Raw genomic sequence first — 16,793 nt, 5'->3', positions numbered from 1 at the left:
TTGTTATTAAACTATAACAATATACTTCAGACAGGGATAAAAATCAGAGGCCAGGCAAAAAATGAGATACTCTAACAAAGGAAAAGATGAACATTAACAAATCATCTTACATCACATTTAAGAGATAGCCTTTTACTGAATAGCTAGCATGCTGCATTTGTACATCTCCAGGTTTTCACACATTTGGATTGCAGATTTCAAATCTTTGGTGGGAAATAAAAGGAAAGTAATGCAGCAAAGAACCCAGAAGATTACAAAGAAATGTGCACTAACCAGGAGCTCTCAAGAAGAAATCAAACATCAATCTAAATGCTTTCTCTGATAGGTCTGAGAAAGAAGCAGTAGGTACCACCTACAGAATCATACCTAGAATCATGTTGGTTAGGAATGACCTCCATAGCTCATGAAGTTTCTGAAGACATTGCACTTAAAGAAGCTTGGTTAGGGTGTTGCCCACTTGAGTTCTGACTACCTCAGGGAAGAGAGCTTCTGCAGCCTTTCTGGATGACCTCTTCCAGTGCTTAACCACTATTCACAAGAAAATATTCTGATAATCAAATCACAATTTTAAATTTTTCATCTTGTTTCTATCACTGCTAATGTTATTCCTGTGTTCCTCCAAGAGATCTGCTTTTTTTGGAATCTCCCATTAGCTAGCTGTGAGCTGCCACGAGATCCCTTTGCAGTCTCCTCATCTCCTGTGTGAACAAATACAGCTCTTCTGTTCTATAGCCTCATAACCACCTTGGTAGACCATTATTGGACTTGCTCCAATATATCAATGTTTTTCTTGAAAAAAAATGGTATCAATGACCACTTCTCTTGACCTGCTGGCTGTGGTTTCACTCATTCAGCTCAGGATACTGCCAGCCTTCTTCACTGCCAGTGTGCATTCTGGCTCTTATTTAACTTGCTGCCTACCAAGACCTCAGGGTTCTTTTGGCCTTTTTTGAAGAAGGGTGCAGCATTTCCTTTCTCCAGCCACCAGGGACCCTGACTGATCTCTATCTCTTCCAAAGATGACAGAAGCAGCCTAGGAAAGACACTACCCAGCTCTCTCAGTACCCCTGGATGCAGTCTACTGTGTCCCATGGACTTCTGTGGATCATATTCTTAGAAGTAATCTTGATTTGGTCCTTACCTACTACTGCCAGTTCTCTTCGAAACCTTTTATAAAGCTCCGAGGCCTAGGAGGTCTTGCTGGTACAAATGGAGGTAAGTAAAGTTTTACATCAGCTGTATATGTGTTCACAGTCATTAAATAATACAACCCATTCAGCAACAGTCCCAAATTTTCTTTGTTCTCTCACATCCTTCCTTCAAAATTCCTTCAAATCTTTCTCTTCTCTGGGCTCAGTCATGGCTCTCAAAGGTTTCTCCTCATACAAGAGAAGCCCCAGTCCCTTAGACCTCTCAGTGGCCTTTCCCTGTAGTTCCCAGCAGCTCCATCTCTCCCTACTGGGGTGCCCAGAGGTGGGCAAAGTACTCCAGGCATGGTCTTACCAGTTTAGAGTTAGACTGGATGGTCTACGAACTCCCATTACAAATGCACCCACGCCACTCACCTCTCCTTCTAAGCCTGACCCCTGTGGTCTGAGCCAGACTGTAATCAACCCTATAGAAGAGCTCCAAACACAGATGCTACTCCCCTTGTCTTCTCTGCCTATTCTTTTAACAAATTTTCATCAATGCTCTTCATACACATAAAAAAAAAAAAGGAAAAAGAAACATGTGCAGTGGAAGGCATGGCACAACTTTGGAGAGGAGCAAAAAAAGGGAGGGTAACAAATAGTAAAGGAGTTGGTAACTACCAAGTTTAGTACAAAGCATTGTTGATTTCAGATCTTCAGAACACAGATGGTAGAAATGTGGAAGAAGCAATGGAACATTCAAAAAAACCAGGCAAGCCTTGCCAAAAAACACAGGGACAAATGGATAGCAACTGTTTCTTTGCCTGAAGATAAGGAATACTGAGAGGCTCATTTCAAACACACAAAAAATATATGGATACATTTAAAAACAGAGATATGATTCTGAAGAAAAATCTGTCCCTTCTTAAAACAGTTTCCATGTATTTAAAGACAACAATGGAAGAGATTCAGAGTTTAAAGTAGGTAAATGGGAGTATGAGAAAACTGCTTCTGACAAGATGCAAAGATCAGGACCTTTTTGCTGTTGTGACCATAGAATAGTTATAGTAAAGATGAAAAGTCCATGAACGGTAAGACAGATACATTGAATGGAAAGGAACACAGTAGACAGTAATACATGGGTCTGATTTAAGAGATTCTCCCAGAACAACAAACTCAGCCACCTCAACTTTTATGTTTTAGGTAGGTAACACGGCAAGATGTTGCTTACACTGAGTCTCTCACAGCAGTTCTGATGTAACACGAGTTGAAGGCTCATGTTCTGAGCCTGTACAATCTCTCTTCACAGGTCTCACCTTTTCATAGTGAAATATAACATGACCCAGAACACGGCTAAGTTTTATTCAGTCCTGATTATAAAGTGATCAATCCCTATAAGAAAAACACTTGTCAAACCCACCTGATCAACAATATAATATAAACTGTTTGTCCTTGAATACAAAATGAAAAAACAGATTCTGAACACAGATGGTGAAAGCAATTCTGAATATTACTTTAGCCCTTTAAAAAATAACCAGACTAAACTTAGATGTAAAACATCAATGGATGAAAAAGAACGTATCTGCTACTATAGGAATAATTGCTTTAGACAAGAGGAGAAAAGGAAGAAAAGTCTTTTAAAGAAAGAAACAAAGACCTTTTCCATCTTCACTAAAGTGGGAAATATGCCGAGTAAGACTGAAGAATTGCAAACATATGTTTTCAAAATGAAATGTGACTTGTTAATTTAGACCTTGTCTAAATCAAGAAGACAAGTGGGATAGCTATATTCATTCCAATACACTGTAGTGTCAAAAAAGACAATAGAATCCAATCTGGCTGAGCTCAGATGTAAGAAATTAAATGAAGAATTTAAGAATAATAAATCTGGCAAAAGGAAAAGATAAAGCATGTTTTAAAATGAAGCAAAAATAAGTAAAATACAAGGAAAACCAGAATATGTAGCAAACAGTACCTTCTAACTGCACTCAAACTATAGAAATTACAACTAAAATCTATTTTTCTATTATATCCATTATGCAAGTACAAATCCCAAGCATGTCAGAACACGCTACAAACAGCAAGTATTTTAAAAGGTACTAGAAGAGGCACATAAGCCTGGAAAAGAAAAGGTAAAAGAGAAAAACAAAGATAGATTGTGATCAAGGCAGGCATGTAGGAAACTTGTTTATAAAAAGATGCTTGGAGATTTTGAGAAAGTAAAACACGAATAAATTATCCAGCAATGCTCTCATGTTGGAGAGGGTACAGAAAGAGAGGTGTAAACAACCAGGGTCTATTACTCTAGCTTTTGATAAAAATAAAGATAGATGCTTATGCCCCTGAGAATCAGAACATGATGGGATGTTACATCTACATGTCTAAAATTAGCCAGTTATTTTTGATGAATGTCATAAATTAAAGCCCTGCATTCAATCCCTTTTCTCTGGGCATTTGAAAACACTGCTCTCCTATGCAAAAAAAAAAAAAAAAAAAAAAAAAAAGGCTGAGTGTCCTAGACACAAGAGAGAATGAGCTAAATGAAAACTGAATTTAAATAACTGAAGGACAAAGAACAGCAAGGCTCTCAAGGAAAAAACCCTCAACCTTTTTTTCCCTTTGTATTTAATCAAAACAAATATATTGAAAAGAGAGGGAGAGAGAGGGAGGGAGAGGGAGAAAAAAAAAGGATGAATAGATGAAGAGAGGTTGTGGCAGAAGTATGGATGGATCACTTTTGCTCACTGTTTTTTGAACTGCACCAGTATCCAGCATCCCATTTCAATCCCTTGGCTGTCTTCAGATTCAGAACTGTAAGGAATGTTCTGTTCCCCATCTAATTCCAGTGCAGCCTTACAGTGGCAACATTGGAGGCACTGCAGATCAACTCACATAATTTAATTATTAGCACTTTGCAAGGAAGGAACAGTTGAAAGAAACACTGCACACTGCAGTATTGAAATGATTCCTTAATAGCCACATAATTTGAAACACGCCAGTCCCTTATGTATATATATGTTACCATTTATGCCCCTGCATTAGTCTTACTCTCCTAACATAGCTCCTAGCACAAAGTCTTTCAAAAAGGTACTTTTGCAAGTACTTTCCCCCTGGAAGGGATGTGTTCTATCAATTCATTTCTCTTTTTAAAGTATTAACTATTCTGTCAAATGTAAATCGAACTGGTATTGCATACAAGGTTCTCTTATTTTTAAGCACTAACAGCTGTGCACTGTGCTTTATAAAATTTGACTGTACGGAAGGAGGGAGATACAAAAGTTTCACTAGTTTGCATCAGAAGAACAACCATGAGTGCAGGGCTCATCACACACCAGAAGGACTTATGAAAAATTATACTGCAGAGACAGCTGTGGCTCTTTTATTTTCATCTTTCAGGGGGAACAGCATCATTGCTGTGTCCTACTACATGTTCTAACCGAGCTGAGCCTTGCTACAGACAAAAGCAACTTCAAAAGTTCTTCTAATTCCTCTGCAAAGTTTGCTTGTACAGGTGAGACATGCTTTAAACATGACAAGAACTCATAGCCAGGGCTTCAGAATTTAAATAAGAACTTCCACAATTATGGTTACAGCATGGGGCAAAACACCATTTCACACCAGTGAAATACAGTGACCATGCTTGCTGAAATACAAAAATGACACCTAATCAGAAATGTAAAGCTTTCTATTCACCTACACAGAAGTACTGATATTGACGAAGACCTCTAGGGCCAATTGCAAAGAAACAAAAAAGAATCAACTAGAGCAGTCAGATTGCAATGAAATTGCATTAAGCCTTACTAGACTGCACTGAGGAGTCTGAAAGAGTAAGTATTCCTGTAGCTAAAGCCAACAGGGATTTTGAAGTAAAATCCTTCAGCCTTCAACTCATGTAAAGTGAAACTGATGTTTGTTGTTAATACATGACTGTGAAATGTGCAGATACTCCATCCATACATCTGCACTTGGTAAAAAGGGTATTAACTTGCAGTGCAAGGACAGAGGGGCCAGCTGTGGGTAGTAACCTCTTCTGAACACCTCTGGCTAGCTGAGCTCAGGAATCAGAGCCCCAGAACTTTATTCAGAAGACAGCTTAAATGCTTTGAAATTTCTTCATCCACCTAGTCTATAAGTTACCTAAATAAAACCACCCTAATAAAGATATACAAGTAAAGGACATTACAATACCACACTATTCACATTAACCAATAAAATCAAAGAAAAAATTTCACTTAAAGGGAAAAATGTGATGTAAAATGACTTTTAATTACTAAACACAGAGATGCCAATTTAACAGCTTTTAAAATTTGCTTAGGTGCAGAGAACAGATGTTATATTTAACATTCTATTGCAAACGTTCTTCTCTGAACTATGTGCTTTTGTCATAACCTGAAACTATTTCAGTGTAAAACTCAAACATTTAGAAGAACATAATAATAAATATTTGAAAGCTACTGATGATAGTTAATTGAGAAGGACAGCTGAAAGACTGCTATTTTAGCAGAAAAGGCAGCTAAGTAATCTAAGGTAACAATTTAACTGCTACTATACAAAAATTCCATGAAGAGAAATTGAAACCTGGGAGCAAATAATGCATGCAGGACTAATTTCTTCAGTTTGATGTCTTATAAAGAAAATGCTTTAAAAGTCCAATGGTATACACAATCCTCAAGTGCTGATGAAGGTAAAAAGCCAACAGGAATGTGGTTACACTACTACACGGAAGTAACTGTGAAAATAAAACTTACTTTCTTTTAATATAAACTAATACACATTAAGAAAACTACTAAAACCTTTATTCTTCTGCTTGCCAAGAATAAAAATACTAAGTGTCAGAATGGCAGATACCAGGCTTCTCTCCTTGTGTTTTATGAAAGAAAGAATTTTGTGTAGTATTCCTTACTTGCTATCAACTGTGGAACTCAAACTGATGTGCTTGGGAGCAGGAGTAATTTTGTGCACATCAAAAACAAGTTACCTTTCCTTAAGAATATTTCAGTTTAGATTTTTTAATTTAAGTAACTACCTTGACTACCTATAGATTGATTCAGAAAACAAAACATTGCTAAATTTCATAAAACAAGTAAAACTAAGACAAGATATAATTTTACTGTTTTAAATGCTCTTCATGAGTAGATTTGGTCAGATAATATGGCACTGCAACCTCACACACAGGTCTGAAGAGGTTTTCAGATCCTTTGTGGGTGTTTTTGCAGGAAGAAATTCTCATTCTGTGTGAAAGGTCAGGGCAGGTGCAAACCAGAAGAGGGCCAGAAGAACCCAGATGAGAACAAGCAGCTAAATTCTCAAAGATCAGAAAGCTGTTAAGCATTTGTAGGGTCTGAAAAGACTTTTTTTTTTTAGAGCATTCAGGAAAGAACATGTTGTTTAGCTCTCTAAGGACGAGTAAAATCACTTAAGCTATCTGCTACTATTCAGATAAGGCATTGCTTCTCTTCTTGTAAGCTTACTACATGGGTGAATTTCCCTTCCTTTTGTGCATATCCCAGGTGTTAACAGCAGGAACTTGACTCCCCAGTAACAGCAACAAGGAAAGCTGGTGTACATGAGATAATGCCAGCTGCCATTCCTTTTTAGACACCTGTCATATAGATCTGTTACTCATCCTTGCACAACACACATTGTTTAATATTTAAAGAGGCATTGGTGCAGTACAGCTATCTAGATACAGAGAAGAACTTCATGCTTTGAAGATGACTATTTGCTGAGAGATGGTCAGGAAGGCTTCTGTTGCATGTAATTATCAGCTTGATGTATTAGTATTAGAAGCAGGCATTTCTTTGATGAAAATTCCATTGTTCTTCAGCTGTAGAATGTTCTAATTAGATCTGAAAAATACTTTGCAGGGATCATGACAACTGAAATCTTTTGTGCATAGACTTTGCTGTTCATGTAGTTTATATACCTACATGTTTTCTTTATTGCCAGCTCAGTCATCTGGGTTTCTGGTGGGGTGACCCAAAAGGATTCTGTATCATCTCAGCTTTAAGGTTTTTGAGCCTCCGAGTTCATACAGATTAACAGAGCTGAAAATCTGGACCTTCATATTTCAGACATGAGGTTCCTAGCTAGTATCCAGTGAGACAACTTGCTGAACAGCCAAGTCAGGCTCACAGCTGCTTCTTTGAACAATGTCCACATACTATTTCACTTTGAAGCTGTATGAAAGCAAATAAAATCCTTGGTAAGATGTATCTACCATAACTGTCAGCTTGCTCCAAATAAATCAACACTTTAAATACAGAAAATTACACACAGGCGTCATTGCCACTGAAATAAAATTCAAACTAATATACAAGCTGAAATAAATTTCAAGTATGAATAACTGATGATAAAAGTTTTTTTTTCTAAGGCAAAAAAAGGGTAATGATACTACACTTGTAAAAATCTAGTTGGAGCAGGAAAAATGACAGACACAGCATCAGCAGAATTGTTCTCAACTTATTCCACTTGGGGACATCTTCCTAAGGCTCTTAGTTCCATTGGCTCTCATGGCTCCCTGATAGCAACCACAAAACTTGAAAACAAAAGAAAAATCAGAAAACAAATGCCACGAACCTCTTGATTTGGCCCTTAACTTTTTTTGAACATCCTAGACTAACCAGAGAAGTCATCTATGTATAATAAACAACCTGAATATGAAAAAAAAGAAAAACTCTATTTAACTAATGGTTTCTAAAACTGCTTATTCAAACTGACATATGCATGACAAGTTTCAGCTCAGTACAGTTTAAGAAGGAGGAGTTACACCACCCAGAAAAATGGTGTTTATGACAGAAATGACAAAAGATCATTCATCATAGGGTTTTTCTATGTGGAGCAGTAATAAAGCCCAAATGAGACTGCACTTCATTAGTAATTTATTTACCAGATCACTATATATACACAAATAGCATAACTCTGTTACATTTTTATAGAGCCATTCACTACAGTACTTCACACACTATATCCATATGGTAACAGGGAAATGCAGTGCTGTCTGGGGGAGACAGCACCAGCCAGCTGCAAAGGAGCACGGGGAGGAAACACTTCAGAGCCCAAAGAGCAGGAACAGGAATTCTTGATAAAACAGGAAAAGGACAATATAAACTATGAAAATGAACTTGTAGAGATGGGCAACTAAGTCAAAGTATAGTTTTACACCACTTTCGCTTGCCTGATGCCTCATTTGATTTAGACAGTAGAAATAAAAGAGGAAGATTGAATACCCTTGCCTCATCTAGTCAGAGCAACCTCCACCAGAAACTTTCATCAGAGGTCCCTGGCTGGAATTTTTTCTCCTCTCACTTGATCCCTGAGCACTACACTGGTGTTTTCCACTCGACACAGGAAGGAAATGATTATCAAGTCAATTGCTTTTATCACTCCACATATGGGATGCTACTCACAGCCATACCAAAACATGTGCTCTTAGGTATCAAGAAAAGGGACATAATTCTTTCTCAACTAAGACTTTGCAAGGTGAAGATTCCAGCCTATTTGACTTCCCAGTAGAAAACAAAACTCAAACTACCACACTCAAGAGAATGAACTTTGATCTTCCAGAGAGGAATGGAGGCTCCTGCTTTCCCAATATGAATTAAAACATGGGTTGCTACACAAACCCACAGAACAAACTTCTGTGAGAAGATGACAGACAGAAGGACAACTGTAAACGTCTCAGGAGAAACTTCCTTTTTTGACTAGCTCACTTGCAAAGTAAAAAGTGTTGCAATAACACCTGCAATGGATGCATTTTATGAAGGCTTTCTGAAATAAAAATTAAAAAGAAATGTATTGCTTTTAACTAGTGAGGTATGATTAAACTGAAAAAATATTGCCTGGATTTTCTTGCTGTAAGAAAGCTGATAGGAAGGTAAATGGCTTGTCAGTTCATGGATCCCTATTCTTAAAAATCAATTTTAAAGTAAGAAACTTCTAAGTAAGGCTCCTGTAGCGGAAATATAATTCATAAACACCAAGATCTCTGATGGCTGGAAAGAAAACAAAATTTTACCTAGCAGATTTTTTCTTAAATCTCTTTTGGTAGATTAACTGGAAAGATTAAAAAAATATATACCAAAATTAAATTATCAGGAAAATACTGGCTGGGCACTAAGGAGCTGGTTTATATTTATATAAACTTTATAGTCATTCTATATCTAACAGTTTTACTTACGAAAGTATAAAAATTTTCTTCTTATTCTTTCCTGGAACAACACCTAGTCAACCAAATCAGTCTACGTAAACAAACTGTAAAAAAAATCTTATTAAAGAAAGAAGTATTGCACAATGCCACTTACCTGCCTGTCTACTTCTGGAAGTAAAAGCAGGAGGTACTGTTGAAAATGCTGAGGTAAAGAAGCAAAGGTGTGTTTATTTATTAAAGCCCTCAGGTTAGTGTTCACTAGAATAGATCCTGGTGTTTCTATGTCAATATCCTCAGCTTTGGTCCATTTCAAATGTCCTGGAGTAAATAAACAGAAATAACTTTAAACATAAATTAAGGAGTAGAGCAAAAACAAATTCTCTTTTAAAGTTTTTAGCTTTTAATGTATAATGCAGTAAGCTCCAGAGAAATGGTACTCTCAGAAGGGTAACACAGCTTTTTCTTAGGTGTCTTAACAGCTTTTTAATATTCTCTATATTTGCCTCTCGAGCTCTTCCAGGAGCCATGCTCTAGTCAGCATCACAGCAGACTTCTTCTTCCTTCCAGCTCAAGAGACCAACTCAACTTAGCAGCAGCAAAGAATTTTCCTGTTATGTCATCAACATAACTATAAGCACCTACTGCCAAGAAAAGGTCTGCTTGATGAGGCTGAGGTAAACCTGTCATTACAGAGAGCTTCTCTTTCACCATGCTCCATCCACATCTGCAGTGGCCTATGTCACTTGTCTCACAGCACCTGCCAAAAACTGCCTGTGTGAACAGGCAGTGATCCCAGAGATGAGAATATTCAGTGTGCTAAATTAGTGTTAAAAATGTGTATTTTTCAATTTTTCAGAATTTTCATAAGAACCTAAAACGATCACCACACAAAACGCAGTATCAGAAATTATCAGAAGTTTCAGTATCAGAAGGAGGAAAAATACAAACCTGAGGATGTGTCAGATAAAGACTCAGTGGAGGGAAGGCAAAATACATAAATGGCTGATGAACAAGGGTAGAGAATGATGTCTTCTTACTGTTCATAGTGGATAGTAAAGGTAATGAGTTTAAGCCTTTGCACAGTAAGAAAAATTCCTGTTAAGTACTAGGAAAAGTGAGCTTTCAACCACCAAGGACAAAGAGACACCGGATTAGATCCATAGGGAGGCATTACAGCCTCCATCAGTGGAAATCTTTAGGAAAACGTTCAACAACAAATACGTGTCAGGAATGACAGGTGTGTAACTGGTTTTGCCCTATTTGATGAACGAATTAGATAACCACTAAAAGTCCTGTCTGGTTTCATTTTGTTATTATTTCTAGGACACTATTTTAAAGGCACTTTTAAAAGCTACTAAAAGAGCAATCACAGCTACCTGCTTCAGGGTATATAAATACTGCTACCATCCTCTTTTCCACTCAGTCTTAACATATCATGACACTCAAAATGGAAATGGAAGTGTGGAGTCCAGGTGGCTGGAAAAACTCAAAAGCTTCTAACCCCTCCCAGGAAACTCCTCCAGGTATTGGTCTGTAGTACTTTCAAATATTTCCAAGATGCTACAAAAGGGGTATTAACTAAATTATCCATCAACTCCTGCAATTCTCTAAAAAAACAATCAAAAAGAATATTACATTGCTATGAGCAATGGCATTTGGCATTAACAAAGGCACTCTCAGCAAGGATTACAACTGACACATTAAGAAGAGCAAGTGTATTTTACAAGCGGGGCAATTTGGGCACACTAATTATTAGGAAGTTCTCAAATGCTACAAGCTACTTAGCAGTAACATTAATAAAAGCAAATGCAATTATGCTTTTTATTTGTTGGAAGACCTATAGTGGTCTCCCCTGGAAGGCTTTAACCTCACCCACAAAATGTATGAACAAAAGAAAATGCAGCTTTGTGCATTCTAAAAGTTATCCTTCAGCCACAGACTCCCACCAACATTTTTGCTATTTCCATTTACTTTTCAGCAGGCAATACAAACTGAATAAGACAAGGATTGCTTCACACTCAGCACAAGATAACTTCTTCCAACATGTTATTTCCAGCATACTGTGTTTCAGTACAGCAAAGACTCCATTAGAAACAAATGAATGTCCTGTTATGAAATACAATTGTATGGCAGAAGTGCTCATTTTCAGGAATGTGACACAATAAACTCCTCATACCATCTATTCCACCCACTAAAAAAGAACAAAGTCCCCAAGTGTAACACAGAAGCATGATGCATCTAACTTTAATGCCCATATGCATACTCTTTTCTTTACTCAACAAAGAATACACATCTCCATCTTCTAAGTGACTCCAAACTGGAGTAATATTTTCTGCAGCTAATGCTTCATATCCTACGGAAGGACATACACAATGAGACGATCCAAACTAAATCAAGACTTATGACTGCAAAATCAGTAACAGATATTTTATATTGTGGAAAACCCAAGACAGTTTCAGAAAATCAAATCTAATCCTGTGTGCATGGGTCACACAGTTTCTCATCTGTTTGACCTGCTACCACTTACAGGCAACTATGAGGTATTACCAACTTGGAGAAAAAATATGTATATTCCTAAGTTGACAGGCCAGTAGGTTCATTGGAGATTGCAAGTATAGCCATAATTAAAAAAACTAAAATCCGTTCAGAAGAACAACAACACAGTTTCACTCTTGTACCCTTCCTAGTTAGTTCAGGACCCCTACTGCTGCTCTTAATTTTGTATTTGGAGTTAGTGAAGTATTTCGGTGTAATATGGAAAGCAGTAGTTTTGTGGATTACAACAAGAGTAGGCTGCTACTGCACAGCTAAACATAACTCTGAAAGGAGTTTATGACAAAATATATGCCAATGATTTTTACATTTATTTCCACAAAGAAAGGCATTTTGCATCCATACATAGCTGCTGCTAGAATCTGGGAGAAACCACTGCTCAGGTCAGAAATGGACCCTGGAAGATGAGAGACAAACTCAAGCTTACAGCATTGGAAAAGAAGTTATTACTCTCTTCTAATAAAAGGATGGAGCTCTTCATCAGGGGAGGACAGTTCTACATCAAAGTATAAGAATCAAAACAGGAAAAGCACAGAAATCACATAGCTGGCAGAATCAGTTAACTAAAATGTGAAAAAGTCATCTTATTTAATGGGTGCTCAGAAATTCTATCAAACAGAAGATGCAGCAAATGTTGGCCAGATCAGCAGTTTCAAACAATCAAATGATGTCTGAAACTGAATTGTGCACTATATAGGACACTGGATCTTTTCTCTAAGATGCTCGACAACTGTTTTGCTACTATCCCAAGAAACATTGTATCATAAGAGAAACATTTTGGCAGGTACAATAACAGAAAACCTTAAACCTTACACAATGTTTGCCACATTCCAAGTGTGGTGTCCCAAAAGGATTTCTTCTGAAATCCACAAAAAATATAATGAAATCACTCTACATTTGGTATTGTTGGCCAAGTTGATGAAATACCTGGGGATGGGGAGGAACAAATGTACCAAATCATGTAGCTCAGTCTTAAATGTAGAGAAAAGTTATGGCAAATTAATCTAAAATTGTATATATGTTTGCACAGCAGATGATGTAATACTGAAGGAGCATTTTCAGTTTTCAGTTATAGCATATTTAACAACCAACCTATGATATTTAGGAAGTAAAGTACCTTTGAGATATCTTACAGAATATAAAAATAGGTAAAAACCACACTGGCTCATTAATAAAGAAGAACAATTTCATTACCACAAAGGCAGACATTAAGTAAGTTTTTAAGGATGATCCAGTCACTACTAGAAGCTTGTATGCTAACTTTTACAATGTGGTCATGTTGCAAAATACCTCTCAAAATGATGCAGCAGTCTGCTGAATGAAAAAAGTCCTTTGTAAAGATAAAGAAACAGTTACGTAATTATTCTATTTTACTTCAGCCAAGACAAGAGTCTTAGTGAACACTACATTTTCTGCTCCTTAGGGAACATTTCCAATTATATTTCACGCAGAGCAGGAAAATCTGCTATCGCATAGAGCTACTAAGAATTTACTCTTAGCATCTCTTCGGAGAAAATACTTCATTAATTAGAGATCATCATCCATGAATCTTGTTAAAATACACAGAAAATAAAACCAGAAACTGTATCTCCAACCTCAAGAGATGTAGCTTCAGAATAACAAAGGATCCAACTGAAGACAAAAATCAAAGGAAGAGAATAAAAAAAAGCCTTTATGCCAAATATCTGTATGACATGGAGTAATGCAAATAAAGAACAGAGGGTTAACTTCTAATAGGAAAGGGATGTAGGCAAACACATTATTATCTTTGGGAATGAATGTGTGTATGACTGTAAGCAAATTTACCAGTAAAAAAGACTATTTACTACACCCTGCCCTGAAAAATATCATAGTGTAGCAATCAGAAGCAGTTGCTTAGGTCTGCCAAACTTTAAAAAGCAACTACTAATTTCCCCATTCAGGGAAGAAAATTGCCCATGGATTTTCCTAGTAGCCAGAAAGATGCTTTCTTGAGAAAGGGTCAGCTACTGAGTTTGAAAAAAGGGACAGATAGACCAGAAAAATAAAATTTTAGAGAAAATAAAGTTTAGAAAAATATCAGCATTACAATAACAAGTTATTTATTTTACTCCTACTCACCTAAACCAGACTTTTTTAACCTCTTTAAGTGCTGGCTTGTTTGTTTTCCAGTTGGAGACTTTTGCCCATGTTTCATCTCTTTATCAGAACCATCTGCTTCACCATTTTTAGATTCAGATCCTTAGGAAAAAATAAAACCCCCCCAAAGATGATACTGATGCACATGTACCAATAATCCCCCCAGCTCCCCTCAAACCATAAACAAAATAAAAATAGGATTTTTTAAAAAATTGACATCTGCTTGTTGAAAGGAAATGCACCTTTCTGGTCACAATACGATTCCTCATCATTGGAGGAATGGAAGTAAAAGCTCAATAAATCAATTCAGTCTTGAAAAACTAAAGTTTACTGAACTCTGCAGTCAATAAAAATGTTCACTGATCTAATAAAAAGAATGTTTTACTGTAATGCCCAAGAGATGTCTTTAAAAATATTTTAAGCTCAAGTTATGGCGCAGTACAGCAATCTAAAGGAAAAAAAAAAAAAAAAAAAAAATTTCTTTGTGAAGAAACATTTATAGAAGAGATCTTCCTGGAAATACAATTGTCATTTTGTGTTAAACAGAGGCATAGAAATCTCTCAAAATGAAGCAAATTACCACCCAAACTAAGGTCAAGGTTATGCTGCAGCTATAAGCATAGTACAAGAAGAAGAAAAGCTAACAAAGGATCTGAGTATTGCAATGAAGAACTGAGACATAAATTCACATTCACAGAAAAGCTTGCCTTTCCCTCCCCCTCCCCTTTTTATCGCACTGAATAGCAGCATGTGGTCCTCCATTAGAGTTCCAGAGCCAAATAAAATGTTACTTTGAATTCCTTTAAAGCTGCTACTATTAGCAACTATCATCTTACTGTGTGCCTTCAGTGTTTTATCAAAAATCACCATCCTTGAGACACCAGATTTTATAAGGAAATAAAGACATTAAACAAAGCCTCCAAGTGGAAATATTATTTCAGCAGTTCCAAATTCTGTGTGCTACACAGCTGATTCAGAGGACTGCTCTGTGACTAGAGTTGATCTTGCAAAAGGTCCTTTAGCTATTTACCTGAAGGTGAATCCGACTGCTCATCAGACACCTTTAATGGTGTCAAGACAACACGAGGAACAGTCTTGTTTACCATCATTGAGACTCCATTTCTTCTTTTCTGCTGTTGTCTTAAAGCCTAAAAAAACGATAACAAAATATAGAATGTAACAAAAAATAACGCTTATAAGTGAATTACATGAGACATTTCTCTACCATTACACTGAATCTCTTAAAATAAGCATAATTTACATAGCTACTGACTTGCCAGACTTCATGCTTGTCCCCTTTATGTCATTTTCCTTTAAAATATAAAATCAGGCTTTTGGTTATAAAGATACACCTCAGATCATTTTCCAGTACAGTTTTGACAACAAAGAAGCACGTAACTGTTTTCTCTACCTTAACAGCACAACATGATAACCCATGGAATGTGAAATTAAGACTTCCAAGTAAAAAAAATGTAAAATAAATGTTTCAAAACCAGAATAAAAATATATATGTCTGCACATCTCTCGCAGGTGCATCCTCTCCAGTATACTGCTCAGTCAATCAAGTTAACACAGAGTGTCATCAGTATGTACAGCATGTAAGGACTACAGTATTGATGCACTCACTCAGCCGTGAGTACTGCTGCACAAAATCACTGAACATGGCAGGAATCATTTATTTTTGTGAAGGGAATCAGTCCTAATCTTGGAAACCTTGCAGCACTTGGCTTCTGTCTGCTTGACTTTGGGCATTAACCTTCAGAACACGAACATGATGGTGTTCTGGCAAATCTCGGGGAAAATGATACAAGAATAAATCTCTACAAATGGGAGTGCTTTGTGTTTCACAAATGGATCGAATACAGGGTTGATAATGTAATACAAAATATTTAAAGATTAGAAAAAGCAAACACCTGTCAGACTGTTTTATATAGAAAATTAGATAATTCAGAAAATCTTAAAACATACAAATATGAACACTTGCCAATTAATACTTTTGCAAGCATTAAAATTCCAGAATTAATCAGCATGGGACGAGCTTAATACAGATCTCTGCTATTCTCCTGTCTATTCTCCAATCTTACTGTGCACTCTCTTCTTATAACTGTGATTTGTGTTATGATCTTAGGGGGATTTATTAAAGTATTACTGTATCAACAAAGAACATATTTGACATGAATTATCATTGTAGGTTTATGAGCATGAATGACTGATGCCTTGTAAGGTTTAAGTCTGTAACTTCAGTTAATCTGCAATATCTTTCCAAAATGTTCACATAGCTAAATAATAATAATAATAAAAACTGCTGTGAAAAGAAATCAATATCACTCTATTCCTCTAAATAACACACTATACAACATGAAATACACCAAGGCACACAAAAGCTATTTCATCGATTAACCCCTTTCTTATAGTACACTTCTTAAAAGACACAAAAGACACTTTACAATAAAAAGCAAATTAGAACATACGAAATCAGACAAAGAGGAAGTTGTTCAGATCTGAACTGAACCAAAGAATTAAGCAGAAAGCCATAAGGAACAGCCTATACTTCACACATTTTTGAGACAGAAAATTCACACTGCTGCTGAGCAAGCACAGCCAGACTTGCGGACAGAACATTTCTCCAAAATGCCCCAAAATTCCAAAAATGACCCTCAGTGCACAGTCCTGCTAAGCTAGATGTGGAACCAGGTGACCCTTATTTAATAGTAATCCCATGCAGACAGTAACAAATAGTCCAATAAAAATTATCTTGAAAGACAGCCAATTTTTTGCTAACAGCATACCAATATAACCACAACCCAAAATTTATATTGTGCCCCACAACTTGATTTGTCTGC

The 16,793-nt window shown here is 36.6% G+C and overlaps 1 protein-coding gene across 5 annotated transcripts in view; it reads right to left on the bottom strand.

Moving 5' to 3' along the window:
- ASXL3 (ASXL transcriptional regulator 3) overlaps nucleotides 1-16,793 on the bottom strand; it is a 129,524-nt gene that overhangs the window by 34,028 nt on the left and 78,703 nt on the right. For all 5 annotated transcript variants that reach the window (XM_071737451.1, XM_071737447.1, XM_071737449.1 and 2 more), the window contains 3 exons: nucleotides 14,981-15,098; nucleotides 13,933-14,052; nucleotides 9,434-9,597 (listed from right to left, as the gene is read on the bottom strand). In XM_071737451.1, the coding sequence (XP_071593552.1) occupies nucleotides 9,434-9,597; nucleotides 13,933-14,052; nucleotides 14,981-15,098 (402 nt within the window). The remainder of the gene's footprint in view (nucleotides 1-9,433; nucleotides 9,598-13,932; nucleotides 14,053-14,980; nucleotides 15,099-16,793) is intronic.

Source organism: Heliangelus exortis, chromosome 2 (genome assembly GCF_036169615.1).
Source record: "Heliangelus exortis chromosome 2, bHelExo1.hap1, whole genome shotgun sequence".
Taxonomy (NCBI): domain Eukaryota; kingdom Metazoa; phylum Chordata; class Aves; order Apodiformes; family Trochilidae; genus Heliangelus; species Heliangelus exortis.
Note: the sequence above shows the minus strand (reverse complement) of the source record. Positions and strands in the feature narration are given on the sequence as shown.